A 17,151-nucleotide genomic window follows, 5' to 3' on the forward strand; every position below is an offset into this window, starting at 1 on the left:
GAGGTGCGAGCTGACTGATAAAATAATCTAGGTAATCTTGTTATGAGTTGACAACTAAACCAAGGTACATAAAGGCTGAAAAGAACAGACAGAAGGAAGACACTTTAGAGTGTGAAGTTTGAAATTAGGATTGGGATTACCCAGAGATAAAAACACTTTAGACCTGTCTAACTTGCACCTTTTATGGTGTTGAGATTGCTGGGAAGTGAAGGTTTTCTCCTAAGGTGAACAAGTATCTCCTATTCTGCAGAATATCAAATTGCTCCATACCTGGAGCTGTGCTGTGCTGAGGGCTTGTAGCCAGAATCTACTCCCTCTAGGGTTTGAGGGATTAGTAGGACTAGTTACCAAGTTAGGTGACATACAGCACAGCATCCACAAGCTCTGGCCCTGCTGCTTAGGTAGGTGGTACCTCTTCAGTTTTTGAACTGCAACAATTGTTGAGCCTTGTAAAAATGGATTTCATTAAATCTTGCTTTACAAAGTTTGTCAGACAACTTTTTTGTCTTCATAAAGCACATCAGTGATCCACAGTGGTGAATGCATTGCCAGCAGTAGGCCCCAAAAAGCAAGTCATTTCATCTTTTAGAAAGAATGCGAATATAAGTTCAACAGGGGCTGTTCAGTTAAATGAATATTAAGTTTGCAATGGATAACTAGAAAATACATTCTCAAATCAAATTCCAACAGCATGTTTTTGAATCAAGTCCTAACTATGTCATGTCCAACAGACCAGAAACTTCACAGGCACTATCAGAGCTCGATGCATCGGGAGAAATTAGGCACTTAAATGCCTTACTGTGTGCCAAAGCCTGGTGTTCAGGGGTCACTAGTATTCCCATGGCCTTCACTTAACCCTTTAGCATAGAACTGAACCCAGGTCTCATGTTGCCTGCTGAGTGCTGAAATTGGTAATCTTCAGGGTAAAATGGGGACACCCTGCATCATTGGCCTTTGGGGGGAAGTGGGTATGTGCAGTTAGATCAGACTTGTCAGAGAAAGTGTCCCAGCCTGAGAGGAGAGGGATTGCCTATTTTGGGGATCTTGAGGGAGCTTTTGCGTGAAATAGGTGCTGAGGAGGTCAGCAATGCCAGGCCTGAGGCAATTATGCTCACACCCAGCCTCAGGAGTGTGGGTCCACCCCTGGAAATGCAGCCAGAGGGGGGCTTGGGTGGTCACAGAGTGCAGCAGAAGTTCTGCAAATGTCAGTGGTGGCCAAGGTATGGACACACAAGGCATCAACGGCAGAGCGTAGGGACCCTACCTGCTCCTTGTGTATTGAAACCTCATTGCAGAAGGGTCTCTTACTATTACACTTTATTTTAGGAATGCAGAGGGAAAAGGTTCATGCATGTGTTCAACATGCTTGATGAAAATATCTTAAGACTTCTTTCTCTGTGTAACAATCTTGATTATTACCAGCTCCTTCAGCTAGAGTCTGCATCAGCGTGAACACAATTTCCATGCATTGTTTCAGTCTGGAAATGAAACAATTTTCATTAATGGAAACCTGGTTCTCAAGCAGAACAATTAGACCCACTTCAGGTTGAAAAAAGATAAAAGCATGCTAATTTGGATGGAGGACTCTTCTTTCAAGGCAGCCAATTGAGTCATCAGCCTGCCACCCACCTGACCGTCTGACAGGTAATTAGGAGATAGTCCTCTTTTTGTGTGGAGTGTGTGCGTAAACCTCCACACGCTGGTGTCACTGCCCATTGGGACTCCTAGGGGAAGGAGCTAGTCAGTGGCAAAGGAGCAAGGAGAGCACATTTGTCAGACTGTGCCCAATGAACTGATCTGCATTTAAATTTAGCTTAGGATTTTTGTCTTTTAGCAGCTACCTGAAGTTTTTGGCAGTAAAGCCAATATGACAGACCTGGGCTGCAAAAAGCCCAGCGACTGCACCGTCTCCAGGCTACTCAGCATCGTGGAGAGCGAGCTCCGGGCTGGGAGAGACAAAGGCGACCCCACTGAGAAACAGCTCCAGGTTGTCTTGGAGGATGCTACGCTCTGGCAGAGATTCAGGGAAGTCACTAACGAGATGATCGTGACCAAGAACGGCAGGTGAGTGATCGCCTCAGCCTTGTGGGCTAAGTGTAGACAACAGCCTGAGGGGCATTAAGAGCCGTAATAACAAATGCTGCGCGTGCATGGTAGAGAGAGTGCTGTGAGGAGCATGCAACAGTGCTGTCACTGCAATCTCCGAGTCCCGTAAAGACAGCATATGAACAGAATGGGGCATTGCTGCTCTGTTTTGGTCACTGCTAAACCATTCCTGCCACCCTTTATTCCTGCTTGTGAAATGTGCTGAAGAAATATATTGTTTGACTTAAGGTTGCATGAAAAGGGGATCCAACAGGGAATGGATGCTCTCTCAAAACCTTTTGGATCACTTCTTGTACCAGTAACAATCAGGTTTCATTAGCAGGTCCTTGCCTGTAGACATCAAATTAGTGTTCAAAAGCAGATCAATGTTGTTACATCCAGTTGCAGATACTCCTGTCTCTGTGGCCTTGGGGGTAAACAGCCCATGCACACAATCTGTTCTAAAAGGAATATATTACATCTGGGCCGTGTGTGGCCTGTGCGCGCAGTCCAGGTTTGCATGGTCCCACAAGTGTTTTGCTCCATATTTATTGCTGGTGCCCTTAGAAATCAGTGCAGAGTATTGCTTAATCCACAGGGCTTTAGGAAGACAAAACATTGTAATTTAAATGGATTACATATTTTACTATTTGCTGAGAACAGAAAGGCGTAGGAGAGGGGAGTACAAAACCTAGAGGGAAGAATACTTTATTCTGTACCAGGCACTGGCTTGCAAGAGGCTCTCCAGAGAGGTTCTGCTCTAAACTGGGCTGATAACAGAGTCCAGCCCATAACAGGCAGCTACAAGAGTAAAGTTCACCTGTTCATTGGTACTAAGGTTTTTATTTAATCTATCAATCACCACCGCTGCCACCACCCCCCCACACACACATGCACGTGTTTCTTTTGCAAGACTTTCCAGAAGATCTGTGTAAGAGAGAGGAATTAAAAGAGATGGGAAGAAAGATCTACTCATATGGTGTGACTTTTATCAACTTTGCAGAAAGAGACTTTGATTCAGCAGAATGGTTGGACAAAATTGTTGTTGACTGTAGCTTGACAAGGAAAGTGGGGTGATGGCAGTCAAGGAGGAAAAATCTAGTCTGTTAGCTCAGCAAGGTTATCTCCTTGTGAGAACAGCTGTATTCCCAAAATGTGAGCTCTTGGCCAGCACGGCCTATTGCCACTCTTATTCCTCCTAATGAGCTATAGGGACAGACATGTCTTCCTGTTGAGGCTCTCTGTAGACTCAGAAGCTGCTTTTGCTTCATTTAAATTGCTTTAAAAATTGCTGTTAGGCCAGAACAAACTTCTGCGTGGACTTTCACCTAGTGTAAGGATACTTCAACTGGCTCATCAGCATAAGTGAAAAAACTGAAGTAAGACAGGCTTACCTCAAATTAATTAAATGGGTCCAAAGAATAACACCTTTACCTATTTTTTTTTCATTTTTTTCACTCTCAGCTAATGTAAATTATCATTGCAGCTGATATTATTTCACACTAAAATGTCAAGGTGAATGTGTAGATATAATCTTTTCATGATGGTGAAAAGGGAATCTATCATTATTTGCATATGCCTGGTTACTTTTTATTTGATTGTGGAAGCTTCTTTATTTTCCTTCTTTCTAACCTTCACACTCCTTATCAGCTTTATCCTATTTTTCCTAAAGCCAGTGACAGTTCTATTAATGCCAATGGGGGCAGGAACAGGTTCTTTCTCTATGATTAGACTACAGCAATCTCAAAATATAAAATTCTAAAAGTATATTACACTGTCCTCTGCATACATCCTTATAACAAAGTTACTGTACTGCTGGGGACTATGAAAAAGGCTCTCTTGCATTTCAGAAAGTATCTTCTGTTACAAACACATCAATGCACCAAAAAAAAAAAAAAAAGAAAAGAAATATAGACAGTGTTCTGCAGCAAAATCCCTCCTGAGAACTCCATGCATATGCAAAGGGGATGAGCACTCCAATGAGTGCTGAGTTTTTACAGGTTCAGGAATCTTCAGTGAATGTCTCCAGAGGGATTCTCAAAAGAAGATGATGTTGATTTAATTCTACTGATGCTTAAATCAAATAGAACTAACTCCTAGTCCTTCTTGCAGAAGGATGTATGAGCGCTTTTGAAAACTGCATTCTAAGAGTAACAAGAAAAGACAGTCTGAACTTCTGTGCGAGGAAACTAAGACAGTTTGTGTGGACACAATGTTAGCAAAAGACACAAATTAAATTGAAGGCGGATTCAGGAACATCCCAGAGAGTGCAAGGCTGACTGACTAGCGATCCTCAAATACAAAACTCTAGCATGCACAGTTCTAGCTACTTGTGTCATTTGTAATTGGTACTGAGGACTACCAAAATGTCATAATTAGATGAAAGAAATTTTACATAAATTACAGGAAGTAAGTGTCTATGCTCAATGACAAACCAGAAACTTCAATGTTAATATATAGATATGCCTCCAATGCTGTATTATAAGGGCACTCTAGTGCTTTGTTATAATGATCACCTGCCATAGCAATACACCTAGGTATGTAGGAAAGTTGGATATATTCTGAACAGAACAGACCCTAGTGAAATTAAACCACATCCTCTAAAGCAAAAAACATTCCAATGGGTATAACTGTTGCTGTAATGCTGATATGGTGAGAATCACTGTTTTTTATCTTACTCATGTTTATTGTATTCAATTTGCATTTCAATATTCAAACTCTCAGTTTTCTGACTGAGACTGTTTTCTGTCTTAGTGTTTATATCATATCAGCTATGTAGTATCCTGACACTTTGCAATTTGTGTTATTCCCTGGAGGCAGGGAGGTTCCACTAGTGCCCTTTGCATAAGGGGAAAATCTATAGTGGATCAATGCAGATGAACACATTGATTTTTAAATGCTAGACTTTAACACTTTCATCATTTGTGTGAGGTCATGTGTATACCTACCTGAACGTTGAAACAAAAAGTCTGACTGAAAAAAATTGAAAGAATGATCATTTGTCATGCTAAAAGAAAGACAAAGCACGTGATTTTAAGAGCAAAGCAACTTAATCAATGGAACAAGTCACGTGGTGGATTTTCCATCATGGCAGTCTGTACAGTCAAGCCATGGTGGTCCACATGAGTTGGGAATTACAGTGTGTGAGCAGGGATTAATACAGGGAAGTGCTGTAACATGTTATACAGGAGGTTAAAGTTCATGACAATTGTGTTCTTTTCTGGCATTAAAAGTTTGTAGATCTTTTGGCGATAAACTCAAGTATCTCATTAGAAAGGCAGCAAAGCTTGGACTGTGGGCAGAGGAATTAGCAATGTACATGTGAGATATAGTTCTGAGAAATCTAGTGAAATTAAATCTTAATGTGGATGAATTTTCCCCTCTACTCCCAGTTCAGCAAACCATGCAGAGTGTTGCTTTGAAGACCGACTGTAGGGGGAGCTGGGGATACAGGGAGCAACGCTTCTGTACTTTTTATCGCATCCCAGTTGGGTAGCTGCATGATGTTATTGTTCCAATGCACAGATTCAATCCAGTGCATCCTCGTCAGAAATACAGAGACATTAAATTAAATGTAGCATATAAATCCTTGGCTGAGCTGCAATCTTAGTTAGAAAGATCATGATTCAGTATGTCTTTCTAAGTGTTGCATTGGTCCTGTATCACCAAGTATTTATATTAGATGATTTTTTTTTTTCTCAGTTCCTGTGTTTTCCTGTGAGCAGAAGGTGATGAACATGTGCAGCAAGAGCTGTTTAAAGGTGTCCAGAAAGGAAGGGAGTGGGTGGGATGTGTTTGGGGTATAGGAGATTGTGTCAGCGATCTGAAGCAGTATGTCTGTGTGGGCAGAGACTTTTGATGTCCCTGGAGAGAGCCTGAAGTTTGAATTCCCTTCTTGTGAATGTTGCACGATTCGTACTGCTACCTAACTAAGTCTAGAGGTTTACCCTTCCTTAGCCCCATGGCCAGGGACCTCAGGCAATTGCTGTGTTTTTTTTGGTGTAACTGATCTCTCTGTATTGTAGAGAGCTTGAAGATGCATTGGCCTGTGAATAAAAATCTGGCCTGGTCCATGACAGTTGCCAGGAGAGGGAAGAGGTCAATATGGAGGTCTCTGGGGCAGGGCACCTCATGGTTGTATAGGAAGAACGTAGGAAGTGAGATATAGCAGCTATAATAATCCTCCACAGTAATGACACATATTCCTTGACAACTTAAGAAACATAATGAATTTGATATCTTTGGGAGACTGCTCTCTTCTGCTCCCTTTTCCCAGTTCCCGAAACTGTGGGAGCCCTTCTAACTCCATTGCTGTAGGCTTTTTCAGGCACTGAGATGTCTAAGTTCCAATATCAATACTTGCTTTTTATTCTGTTTAGGGAGTGTTTCCATTGTCTGGATCTATTTCCTAAAGCCAGATAAGGGTGTGCTTTCATACTATATTATACATCTTCTGAATGAACTCTGTCCAAAAGCAAATTTGTGGTATGTGGTACAGATCACAAATATTGGGACAGAGAGAAAACTGCTGTCTGGGAACTGCTGCAAATGTCCTTTACTAAAGAAAAAATAATAATTAGAAGGGAACTGAGAAAAGGTGTCATTGTACCTTTAAGCTCAGAAGGATCTATTCAAGGAAAAAGATATTTCAAAGTACTTTCCCAAAACTAAACAAAGACAGGTTTTCAGTTTTAAATGCACAAGATGATGGGAAGGCTAGATGATGTAGGTTTTAGAGCATAGTAATGGTCAACACTGTATCTCAGGTGGAACTAAAAGCCAAATAACCTGTCTTAATTAAGCTGATGAGCAGAGGGAGAGATGGAAGATGGGACCAAATTACTGAGAGAACTGCCAAGTGCAGGTCTAACAGCAAGTATTTTAACCAGACTTACCAAGCTGGAGATTTACCTAATGATAGTAGAATAGCACATGAATACTTATATTTAAGAAAGGGGAAAATGTGTTTCAGCTAATTACAGACTTTTTAATATGTCCCTGTAGTAAGAGTTGAGGATGTATTCTGAAGGAAAGGGTAATTAAATGTGTGGAAGACAATGGAATATGAGATAAAAGGCAATTTACTAAATTTAAGTCATGCCAAACTAATTTGATACAACACTGGTAAAGGAAATAGATATTTTTAGACAAAGAAAATGTAGTAGACTTATTAAGGCATTTAGAGCCTGGAAACCATTACTCAAATGGGAGATGATGGGGATTAACATAAGGACTATAGGATGTATTGCAGTGGAAGAAGAGGAAGTGCTAGACTTCCTCCAGGCCTGACCTTAGAATTCTCTTTCATTAATAATCTTGGCACAAAAAATAGGAGTGAGTAAAGTGAGGTTAAAAAAAGAGAAGAGTAGAAGTGACAAAATTGAGCAGACTATACCCCAGAGCTGGGGTTGCCCATCTCCGGCTGCTAAGCTTGGTATCCAGGAGGTTCATTAGTTGTAAGTGACAAAAGAGAGGGAGAAGACCTGGACTATCAGTCCATTGAAGGATGACTGAATGCTACCAAAGTAATAAAACTAATGTAAAAGGAAATCTGATTTGAGGACACATCAGGTATTTCCAGAGAGAAAGCAAAAAAACCTGCTATAGGTCAAAACAGGCTGGAAGGACGGTATTCTGGACACATGGATTATTGAATTACAGTTCTTGTATGACCTTGCACATTTAAAAGACATTATTTCCATTGGAAACTTATACAGAGACAGGAGCAATGCAGATGATGAGAGGAACGAAGAGCTTTTAGTTTCCTTTCATAAAATAAATCCTGTCTTACTTCGCTTAGCTCACAAAGACTATGGAATATGACCATCCCTTCAAAGGAAGGGAGAAAAACCTTCCTATAGGAGTAGTGTGACAGGAGTCTGAGTACCTGACTGGGATTATGTCCTGAGTGCTCATGATTGCAGGATGATTCCAGGGTACATATCCAGCCTGCTACCAGAATCAGACAAAATGGGACTTGGCCCCTGGACAGAGTATGGGGTGCGGGTGGGGATCGAAGCACCAAAGAAGGGCAGCTCATCACAGGATTCTGCAGTTAATGCAGTTAACCTGTGCTTCAGCTCACCTTCTCAATCACTTTCAACTCTGTCTAACCCTGTTCATGCCTTCTTGTTTCACACCTAAGGATGTACTTAGCATGTCTAAATCCCGTGGACTCTGCTGACACTGTACACAGTGCGTGAATTAAGCACATTTGTTCATAAATCTTTGCATGATCAAGGCCTTACTGCCCTACTTTAGAGATAATTTAGAGATAATTTTTATTTTATTTTGATCACTTGGACAAGAATGTGTTAAGGGAAGCATTAACCTTTAACAGACTTTCCTTCAGCTAGAGAGAGGGAGAGAGAGATGGAGATGGAGATGGTTTTTCACTTTGAGCTAATCTGTGAGTGTCTGGTTGCAAACATACAGAAGAGTCTTTCAAAACCAGATTCCAGTGTCTCTTCCTTTTCTGTTTCCTGAACAGGCGGATGTTCCCTGTCTTAAAGATCAGCGTATCAGGCTTGGACCCAAATGCCATGTATTCCTTCCTGTTGGACTTTGCCCCGACCGATGGCCACCGCTGGAAGTATGTCAACGGAGAATGGGTGCCAGCTGGGAAACCTGAGCCACCAAACCACAGCTGTGTCTACATCCATCCAGATTCTCCCAACTTTGGGGCCCACTGGATGAAGGCTGCCATTTCCTTCAGCAAAGTCAAACTTACCAACAAGCTCAATGGGAGCGGGCAGGTATGGCTTCGTGTTTCCCCATGCACCTCTTGGCTTCAATCGCAAGCACCTACCAATCAAGAAATATCAAGGGTGCATTTATGTAATTATAGAGGCCCTTACAGGCCTCTTCACCCACAGATGCCAATTATTCTCTGGAGGCCAAATGTAAACAGGAATAAACAGGCCTTAATTGGCGCTTTCAGATTTTAATGGACTTCTTGATGTTAAAAGAGACAGAGTGCTGTGGTTTACTTAATCATCAGGGGGCTTTTCAGAGTTGGTCTTGTGTGCTGGGGTTTTTTACACAGGACTTCAGAGAAGGGGGGAAAAATGGTCATGGGTATTAGGTTTTTGTTGTGTTCCCCCATGTTGTTTGGTGTAAGTGGAATGTTGGCAGGAGTCAGATAGCAGAATAAAAGGCTGCTCCTAAATGAAATAATTACTATGTCTGCTTCTGCATCATGATAATTATCAATACTCTATTGAATCAGCTTTGGCCTTTGGAAAGAAACCACATGTACCAGAAATAAGTGACTTTCTCTTTGAACCCCTTAAAAATGCAAACAGGAAAATTAGTTTTGTTTCGTCTTTTATTTTTGATGATGCATCTGAAGGTAAAATATTGCACAAGATCTTTTGTTTGCTTGTTTGTTTTGTACAAAACTCCTACATTGGATGATACTTGTCAACCCATAATCAATTTCTTTCATGTAAATATATGTTCTCTACCCATTATTTCTATTAGGTTTGTGAGGTACCTACATAAGCCTAGTACCCTCATTAGGTAGGAAATTATCTCCATTTTTACAGACTGGAGAACAGAACAGAAAGATGACCTGACTTTTTCTAAGGTCACACATGGAAGCAGCACAAGAGCTATTGTGGAGCATAAAACAGGATCTGAATTTGCCAAGTACTGGTCCTGCCTCCAGGACCTCAGGAGAGTATGCACTGGGGAAAGGGAAGGGAAGCTCCAGAAAACCAATCTGGAGGGTCAAATAGACCCTGGGAAAAACTAAGGGAGCCAGATGTGTGTATATATAGTAAAGTGCGGAGGAAGAAAGTAGAAAGCAAGGGAAGAAAAACTGAAGGGAAGACAAACCAAACAAAAGTCACTAAGTGGTAAAGGCCTGGAGCTCTCCTTGTTTTCTTTTGAAATGCAGGCAACAGTGTTAAGGTAAACTGTGTCCCCACTCTGTGCTTCAGCTTCCCCTCCTGTGCTGTTGTTAAAAAGTAATAGCTGTCTAACAGTGCTTTAGGCTAACAGCTGTGTTATTCCACATATAATGTGCACAGCACTTTTCAAAATATGAATATTTTTAAACATCTCTTTCTCATAGTAGGGAGAATTCAGCACTGTATTAGGCTTCCTGAGGAAGGCATGGTGCAGAATCGCCACTATTCACAGCTTTTAATGCCAGATTACAGAAACATCTGCCAAGACTTCTTTAGGTACACTTCATCGTGCCCAGAAAGATGAGCCAGGTGACTGCTCTAGATCCCTCTTGGCCCTGTTTCCTGTGATAGTGGTTCTGAGTCTTTCAGATAGTAGAAGTAGGACACATTGTTTCTTAACTGCTTGAACAGCCTCTCTAGCAGTGGAAACCCATTAATTTGAAGCCCTGAGCTGTTAATGCAAATATTCGCTACTGCTGCTGTATCAAAAGCTTTAAATCCAAGTCCAATGAAGTCTCACCCTGTTCAGCCCTGTGGCTCATCAGAAAGGAGAAAGAGATCTGCCCTCCTGCCCTCAGTAACCACAAACTGGGGAGTTTTAGCAGTGACATTTGGTCTATTGCAGAGCCAGAGGGAAAGAGCAGCTGTAGGATACCAGAATGGGATTGGAGTCTGTCTGTCTGTGTTTTGTTTTCTGCAGATAATGTTGAACTCCCTGCATAAATATGAGCCTCAGGTACACATAGTTCGCGTAGGAGGCCCCCACCGGATGGTGATGAACTGTTCCTTCCCTGAGACTCAGTTCATAGCTGTGACTGCCTATCAAAATGAAGAGGTAGGCGGGTGCCACGCTGTGCTCTTGGTCATCGCTGATGAGATATATTAAAAGCTTATTAACTACAAGATAAGCATGTGCCAACAGGCAGACCAGTCCTTATCTTGTTTCCCCATTAGTCCTGCAGTAATGCTCTATCTAGTCTAATGCTCTCTTGTCTTTCTGGAGCAGAACGTTATTTAATCCAGTGTCTGGTTGCATTAGTAAGCCAGATTTAGTTTAAATATCCTGCCACTGCCATCCCAGACTCGTCCATCTGTCCTGGCATCCCAGGAAGCTCTTACTGAAAGAAACCTATGGTCGAGATCAATATCTTTATAACTCATACAATTGCAGAACAGCACATCATTCCATGGGAAAACTTTCGCACAACACAAAATTGTAATAGAGGGATGCTTTGGAACGTGACTATTGCTAACTCATATCTCTTGTCTCTTAGCTATTGTTGCTGTAGATTTGACTTGTATTTGTAAGAAATCCAGCTTATAAGCTGTCTTGAAAGGGTCCACCATACCACAGAATTTGCCAGACTAGACCATGCCATTAGGCTGCCCCTGTTTGTTTTCTGCCTGTGGCACCGATCGATGTACAGTGCCCTGCAAAGAACGAAACTCCCTTACAACCAGCCCTGGATAACGTAATGTGTGGGGATATATTTTATTTGGCTAGCAAGACAGTGCCACTTAGTGTACTCTGGAAGATGTTTTGTCAAGTCGCTGTTCCAAATTGTCTTCACTAATATGCCTTGTTTTTTGCAAACTCAAGATAACAGCTCTCAAAATCAAGTATAATCCCTTTGCCAAAGCCTTCCTGGATGCAAAGGAAAGGTGAGTTCAGCTTCTTTTTCGTTTCAGTAGTATTTTGCTGCTGATATGGTTAAAGCTGTGGCAGCACAATGTGAAAGATCAATGACGTAACTTAATCTCATTTCTGCTGTCTTAAATCTGGAGCCACTCCACTGAAATTAGTGGGGAGGCTCTCTATATAAATGTTACCACAATCAGGTCTGAAGTGGGTGAGTATTCTCTGGAGGATCCTACGACTTAGTACTGTCTACACAGAAAGTCTGAAATGAGACAGTGTGAGTTTCCCCAGTAATGTTATACTTCACCTATACATTGTATTTACACTCCAGTTAATCCCATGATTTGATATCTCAGGGAGAATAAATGATAATTGCAGATGTCAGAAAGCAGAAAAGCAGAACTGAAGTGAAATTGCACTGTAACTGTAATGTAACTACATTGCTATTATTAAACTTGTATGAGAATGTGTGATATGTTTATTAAAAGTAATTCTGTAGGAGATCACTATATAAGATATTAGAGATGCTTCTGTCCTCAGAAAAAAATTGTTGTTTAATTATCTTTCAAAGATTTACTTGCATCATCCATGCTAACGAGTGTGGTTGTTCTGTCTCCATGATCTAGTAGCTGAACTAGCCATGGGACCATATGGAGGTTTATGAGCCCAGTACAGCCTTTAAAAAGGGGCTACCCAAATCATCGATTCCAGTCCATAATTGCAAATCAATTTTGTCTGGACCAGCTCAATTTTCTGCCATGCGATGTCCCCCACATGCCTGCAGGAGAACCTGTCTGTCTCTCTTAGCAGTCTCCTGATGGCTAAGGAAGATGCTGAGTCTCAGCCCCAGGGTTGCCAGCTGGGGAAGGGGAGCGCTGTCTTGGGCTTGCCTGGCTGCGCAGGAGGCAGAGTCCCACTTTGCGGCAAGTGAGGCTGAGGCTGGTGATGCGAGCAGGAAAGGTGCCCACCGGTAGATGTAGAATTCCTGGTTCAGCCCCTAAATTCAGCACAAATTTAGGAATGGTTTTTATGCATGTCACAAAACGTAAGTTCCTACTTCCTTTATGGCAGAGTGCAGATATATCTACTACTGCCTAGTGAGTGGTTAAATAGGGTGGAATCTCCTCCTTTTTGACTTAATTTTCTATTTAATTTTTTTAGTGAATAGTTTTCGTTTTTTTACTTCCTTTCATAACTTCTCAATGAGAAGACTTACCACTGAATGTTTCCCTTTCAGAAACCATCCAAAGGATGCTCCAGAAACAGTCTCTGAAGGTCAACATATGACATATTCTCACTGTAAGGTTTTTATTCATGCGAGCTGAAAGTGTTGTGTGATATGATTGGCGCTGGGAACCTGGGACTTACTTAACTGGATCAGACCAGTGCTTCATTGTGTCCTAAATTCTGTTGTTGAAAGGGACCCTTAAAAGAAATGGTTGAAGAAACCTCGCAGTAGGAAATCATGTGACAGTTTCCCCAGAGGGATCATTTTCCTTATAATCCATTTTTTGATACTAGAGAAAATCCAGAAACAAGATGATTTATGGCATTTCTATGGTTCCCCCTCTTTTTTTTTTGTATTTGTGAATATTTTTGTCACCTATAAAATTAACTTGCACTGGTGAACAGCTTGGAAAAAAGAGGGGGGAGCAGAGATTGTGTTCATTCTTGTGATGGTCAAATTTTCGTTCACTCATTCTTTGATACTGTGATTTTGTTTGTTTGTTCCCAGGTCTTGTTTTTGGGTGTGTGGGTTTTTTTGACGGTTTTCTTGATTTTTTTTTTTTTTTTTTTTTTTTTTTTTGATTGCCTGGCAGTTGCTCCATTAAGCCAGTATCTTGGAATCTGCCTGGTATTTTTGAGGCACAGCTGATTCTGCAGGAAGGCTGATTACTTCCTTTACTCTACTGAACTGTTTTAGTGCTATAATAGTTTTGTTCTGTCTTTCCCCTCAAAGTGGGTGGCTGGCTGATTTCCAACCCAGACACAATGTGTGCGTCAGGAAGCTCTAACTATCAGTACACCGGACCTTTGCCTCTGCCAGCTCCACACGCTCCCCACGGCTGTGAGCGATATTCAACCCTCCGAGGACATCGGGCTGCTCCGTACCCACCTTCATACATGCAGAGAAATCACTCACCTACAGGTACAACTGTAATTTTTCTTTGCTTCCAGAGAACAGACACAATCAGCCTGACTGACCCTTGTTTTACATTAGCAAAAGCAGTAAACCGAGCAAGACCTGAAGCTAGGAAAGAACATGATGAGTCTCTTTGTAACAGTCTGCACTGAACTCTGCACACACAGAGTATGTTTAAGGCAGCAAACACAGAAAACAAAAGGTACAGAGAGATAGGTACAAGAGATAGGTGCATTGTAACTGTTGGCTATGGATAAGAGTGAATGATCTTGCCTAAATTACAGCTCCCAATTATACAAAAATATCAGAATATTGCAGACCTGCTTCTAACATCATGTCATGAAGCAGTCGCCCTCTCAAGTAGAGCAGTCCTTAGGAACGTGGAGCTGACTTGCAATGATGGTGTTTTGGTATTGCCAGAATGTCTTTTGAGTCCCTTCCACTCTCTAGATTTGGATGTGGAGTTCCAGAAACTGATTTTCCTTTGTTAGGAGGAAATTGGCTGTAAACAAGAGGGAGGATAAAGTAATTTGTTCTCCAATTATGATTTAGTAAGGTGTCATGTTCAATTGAAATATTTAAGCTCAAAGTATAAGGAAACTTGTATCAAAACATCATCAGTCATATGTCAGTCATTATTAATCAAAGACTATTAGTCATACTTTTCCAAAATGCATATCTTATGTCTATCGTGCTATATCCTCTCACATACCACATCTGGAATTACAATGGCACCTTGCTACTCCCTTAATAAAGAAGAGAATTTTGTCCTTTTACCTACGGTTGGGAACCTCTGTCAGCTGATAAGATTGCTTCCTCGGGCCTCCCCATTTTCTGTTGTCCTAAGACAATGTCTGTGCAATAGTCACTGAGGATTTGTATTTCTCCCCCAAAGTGAATTTGTTGGAGAGCTCCAGCAATAATCTTCAGGTATTCCCAGGACATGACAGCTGGACTTTGCCATCCTCTCCACATGCTAATTTGCTTTCCGTGCCACACACCAAGGGAGGTGCCAGCCCTGGGCCCAGGTAAGGTTACAGGAAAATTACTGGTATTAGGAGCAGTGAGGCTTGTAGGTATGAACAAAGCCTTATGACAATCCTGATTTTGTAACCAGTTCTGTATCTGCTATTGACCTGGTACACAGTCTTCCTTAGGCAGGTCATTTCATCACCTCAATTTCCCATCTGTAAAATGGGGGTGGGTCTATTTACCTGAAGGGCCTGCTTGCTAGTAACATTCATCTGTGTTATAAAAATGTGAAGCCCTACAGGAATATTAGTTACTAGTATGTACACCCACTTGCTGATGTCCCTCCAGTCTGCTCTCCTGTATAGAATATCTCAAGAAAGGAAGCCTTTCAGAGGTCTTTGAAAGTAATATTTTGGCACAGAGTTCAGCTTGACTATTGTAGTTTTAGCCTTTCTTATCATGCTTATTAATATGCATACTGCACTTGCAGCATATTGGATGTTTCATCAGAACTGTGCTCTGGAAAATGATTAGGAAAGTAAATGACTTTTTAGGAATAAAAAAAGGAATTCTTCAGTACTGCTAAAAGATGCAGTAGAACTTGATCTAAGGAAGAGGAAACAAATGGAGATCTCGTGTAGGAATGAGAAATAGGATGCCTGGCCCTGGGATAGAGAGTTATCTAATATTGAAAGCTAGGACTAGCAAATAGGAATAGGCACAAAAATCCTAGCTTTGTCACCAGAGTGGTTTCACTCAGGGATGGGTTTCCAGGTGAGATTAGAGGAATGTAAGCCCCCATGGCTAGCCATAGTCTCCCCATATTCTTGGCACAATGTCACAGTTTCTCCTCAGCTTCTCAGTCCCATGCAGCAGAGGCAGGGAGCCACAGCGAAGATGCAGCACCACAAGGAGGGTGAGGGGACACCTGGGTAGGCTTCTCCTCATCTGCAACCTCATGTTCCACATCCATTCATATCAAGTAATCCAAACCAGAACTAGGCTCCTCTCTCATAGCCTGGTGTGGATGAGGGCGGAGAGGTCTCTACACCCATTCATGTCTGAGCTGCACCTGCCCTTGTGATTCACACTTATTCCCAAGCTTCAATAAGCATCCATAATTTAATGTGTGTCCCAAGTGCCCAATCTGAGATTCCTGGACAGATCCTTCAGAGAAGATAATCATCTTCTACTCCAGCTGAAATAAATGGGAGCTTTGCTTTTCCATAGCACTTCTGAAAATCAGGATCTTGGCATAGCCACAAAGAACCTGGGTATCTAAAATTAATGGACATTTTAAAGCCAAAATATTTTTATCTCTGTGCTCCTCACTAGTCTCTTGTGTGAAATGAGAATCTTACCTACATGCAGGGATGTAATGAAGTCTAGTTCATGATTCATTATAGACATATTGTTAATAGAGCAGTAAACCATTCTGGGAGGGGCTGAAACTTAGACCCTTTAGAATCAATTAATTAACAAGTATGTCCCTTCTTTCTTCCCAAAATAAATGCACACATTTCTTCTCTAATTTGGGTGCCAGAAAAGTCAGTTGAAATTATTTTAAATGTAAACATTTACAAAAAAGATTTTTAAATCTTGGCACTCACATTTATTTATTTGCACGTCTCTCTCCATGCCTCTCTCCAAGCTCACCAGGTCTATCTGTCCTTGGTGATTTTTCAGTTAAGATACCCAAGGCTGATCTAGCTCAGTAACCTGATTCAGACAGCAATCTTTTACCAGATAATGTACTTGACTGTACCAGAGCAAATCTTGTGATGGGGAAAATGTTTTGAAATAAGCCATTCAATTTCTACTGCTTTTTTTCCAGCCATTACCCATGTCTGTGGACGGTGAGCAACAGTGCTGTAAATGTTGCCAACCCAGGGAATGAGGTGAACAGCAGCCCTTCAAGCATGTTCCTAAGGGGTAATGTCCCCTTACCCGCTGGATCTTCATCAGTCCAAATCCCTCTGCAGGGGACAGTCTCTGGCAGTGTGGAAACGCAAGGGGAAACCGCTCTAGCCAGAGTAGCCGACTCTGCATGGACATCCTCGCACTCCTTTTAATGGACAGGCAGCTCACAAGGGAAGCTCAGCCAAACAAGACTGACACTAGCAGTAAAGGACCCCCTACACTCGCAGCTCAGAGCAGGGATGTGTATGCAGAAAGCCAACTTCATCAAGCATCACTTTCCATAATGTACCTCTTGAGTGCCAGAGAAGCCAAGATGCATAATGCAAAGGCAGGAAATGTTAGAGGAGCCAACTTATTAATGTAACCTTTCTGCATCATTCAGGATGATGACCAGAAAGAATCTTTATAGTTAGCTTTGCTTCTAAATCACATCAAAAAAAGTCAGATGCATGAGTCTCAATGAAGCAGACATGGCAGCT

General features: G+C 41.6%; 1 protein-coding gene across 1 annotated transcript; it reads left to right on the top strand.

The window, feature by feature from the left end:
* The first annotated feature begins 1,867 nt into the window (after positions 1 to 1,867).
* TBX19 (T-box transcription factor 19) lies at positions 1,868 to 16,824 on the top strand. The gene is made up of 8 exons (XM_067289812.1): positions 1,868 to 2,064; positions 8,576 to 8,840; positions 10,699 to 10,833; positions 11,599 to 11,660; positions 12,875 to 12,936; positions 13,598 to 13,786; positions 14,676 to 14,808; positions 16,587 to 16,824. The coding sequence occupies exons 1-8, from the start codon at positions 1,868 to 1,870 to the stop codon at positions 16,822 to 16,824; spliced, it is 1,281 nt and encodes a 426-aa protein (XP_067145913.1).
* The last annotated feature ends 327 nt before the right edge of the window (positions 16,825 to 17,151 follow it).

The sequence above is a fragment of the Apteryx mantelli genome, chromosome 1 (genome assembly GCF_036417845.1).
Source record: "Apteryx mantelli isolate bAptMan1 chromosome 1, bAptMan1.hap1, whole genome shotgun sequence".
NCBI lineage: Eukaryota > Metazoa > Chordata > Aves > Apterygiformes > Apterygidae > Apteryx > Apteryx mantelli.

What these genes read in the sequence shown, in the direction of transcription:
- TBX19 (XM_067289812.1), top strand. Translation starts at nt 1,868, where the DNA reads ATGACAGACCTGGGCTGCAAAAAGCCCAGCGACTGCACCGTCTCCAGG. An exon ending in CTGCCTATCAAAATGAAGAG is followed by an intron (nt 10,834 to 11,598) that starts GTAGGCGGGTGC and finishes TGCAAACTCAAG; the next exon opens with ATAACAGCTCTCAAAATCAA. An exon ending in GGTGCCAGCCCTGGGCCCAG is followed by an intron (nt 14,809 to 16,586) that starts GTAAGGTTACAG and finishes CTTTTTTTCCAG; the next exon opens with CCATTACCCATGTCTGTGGA.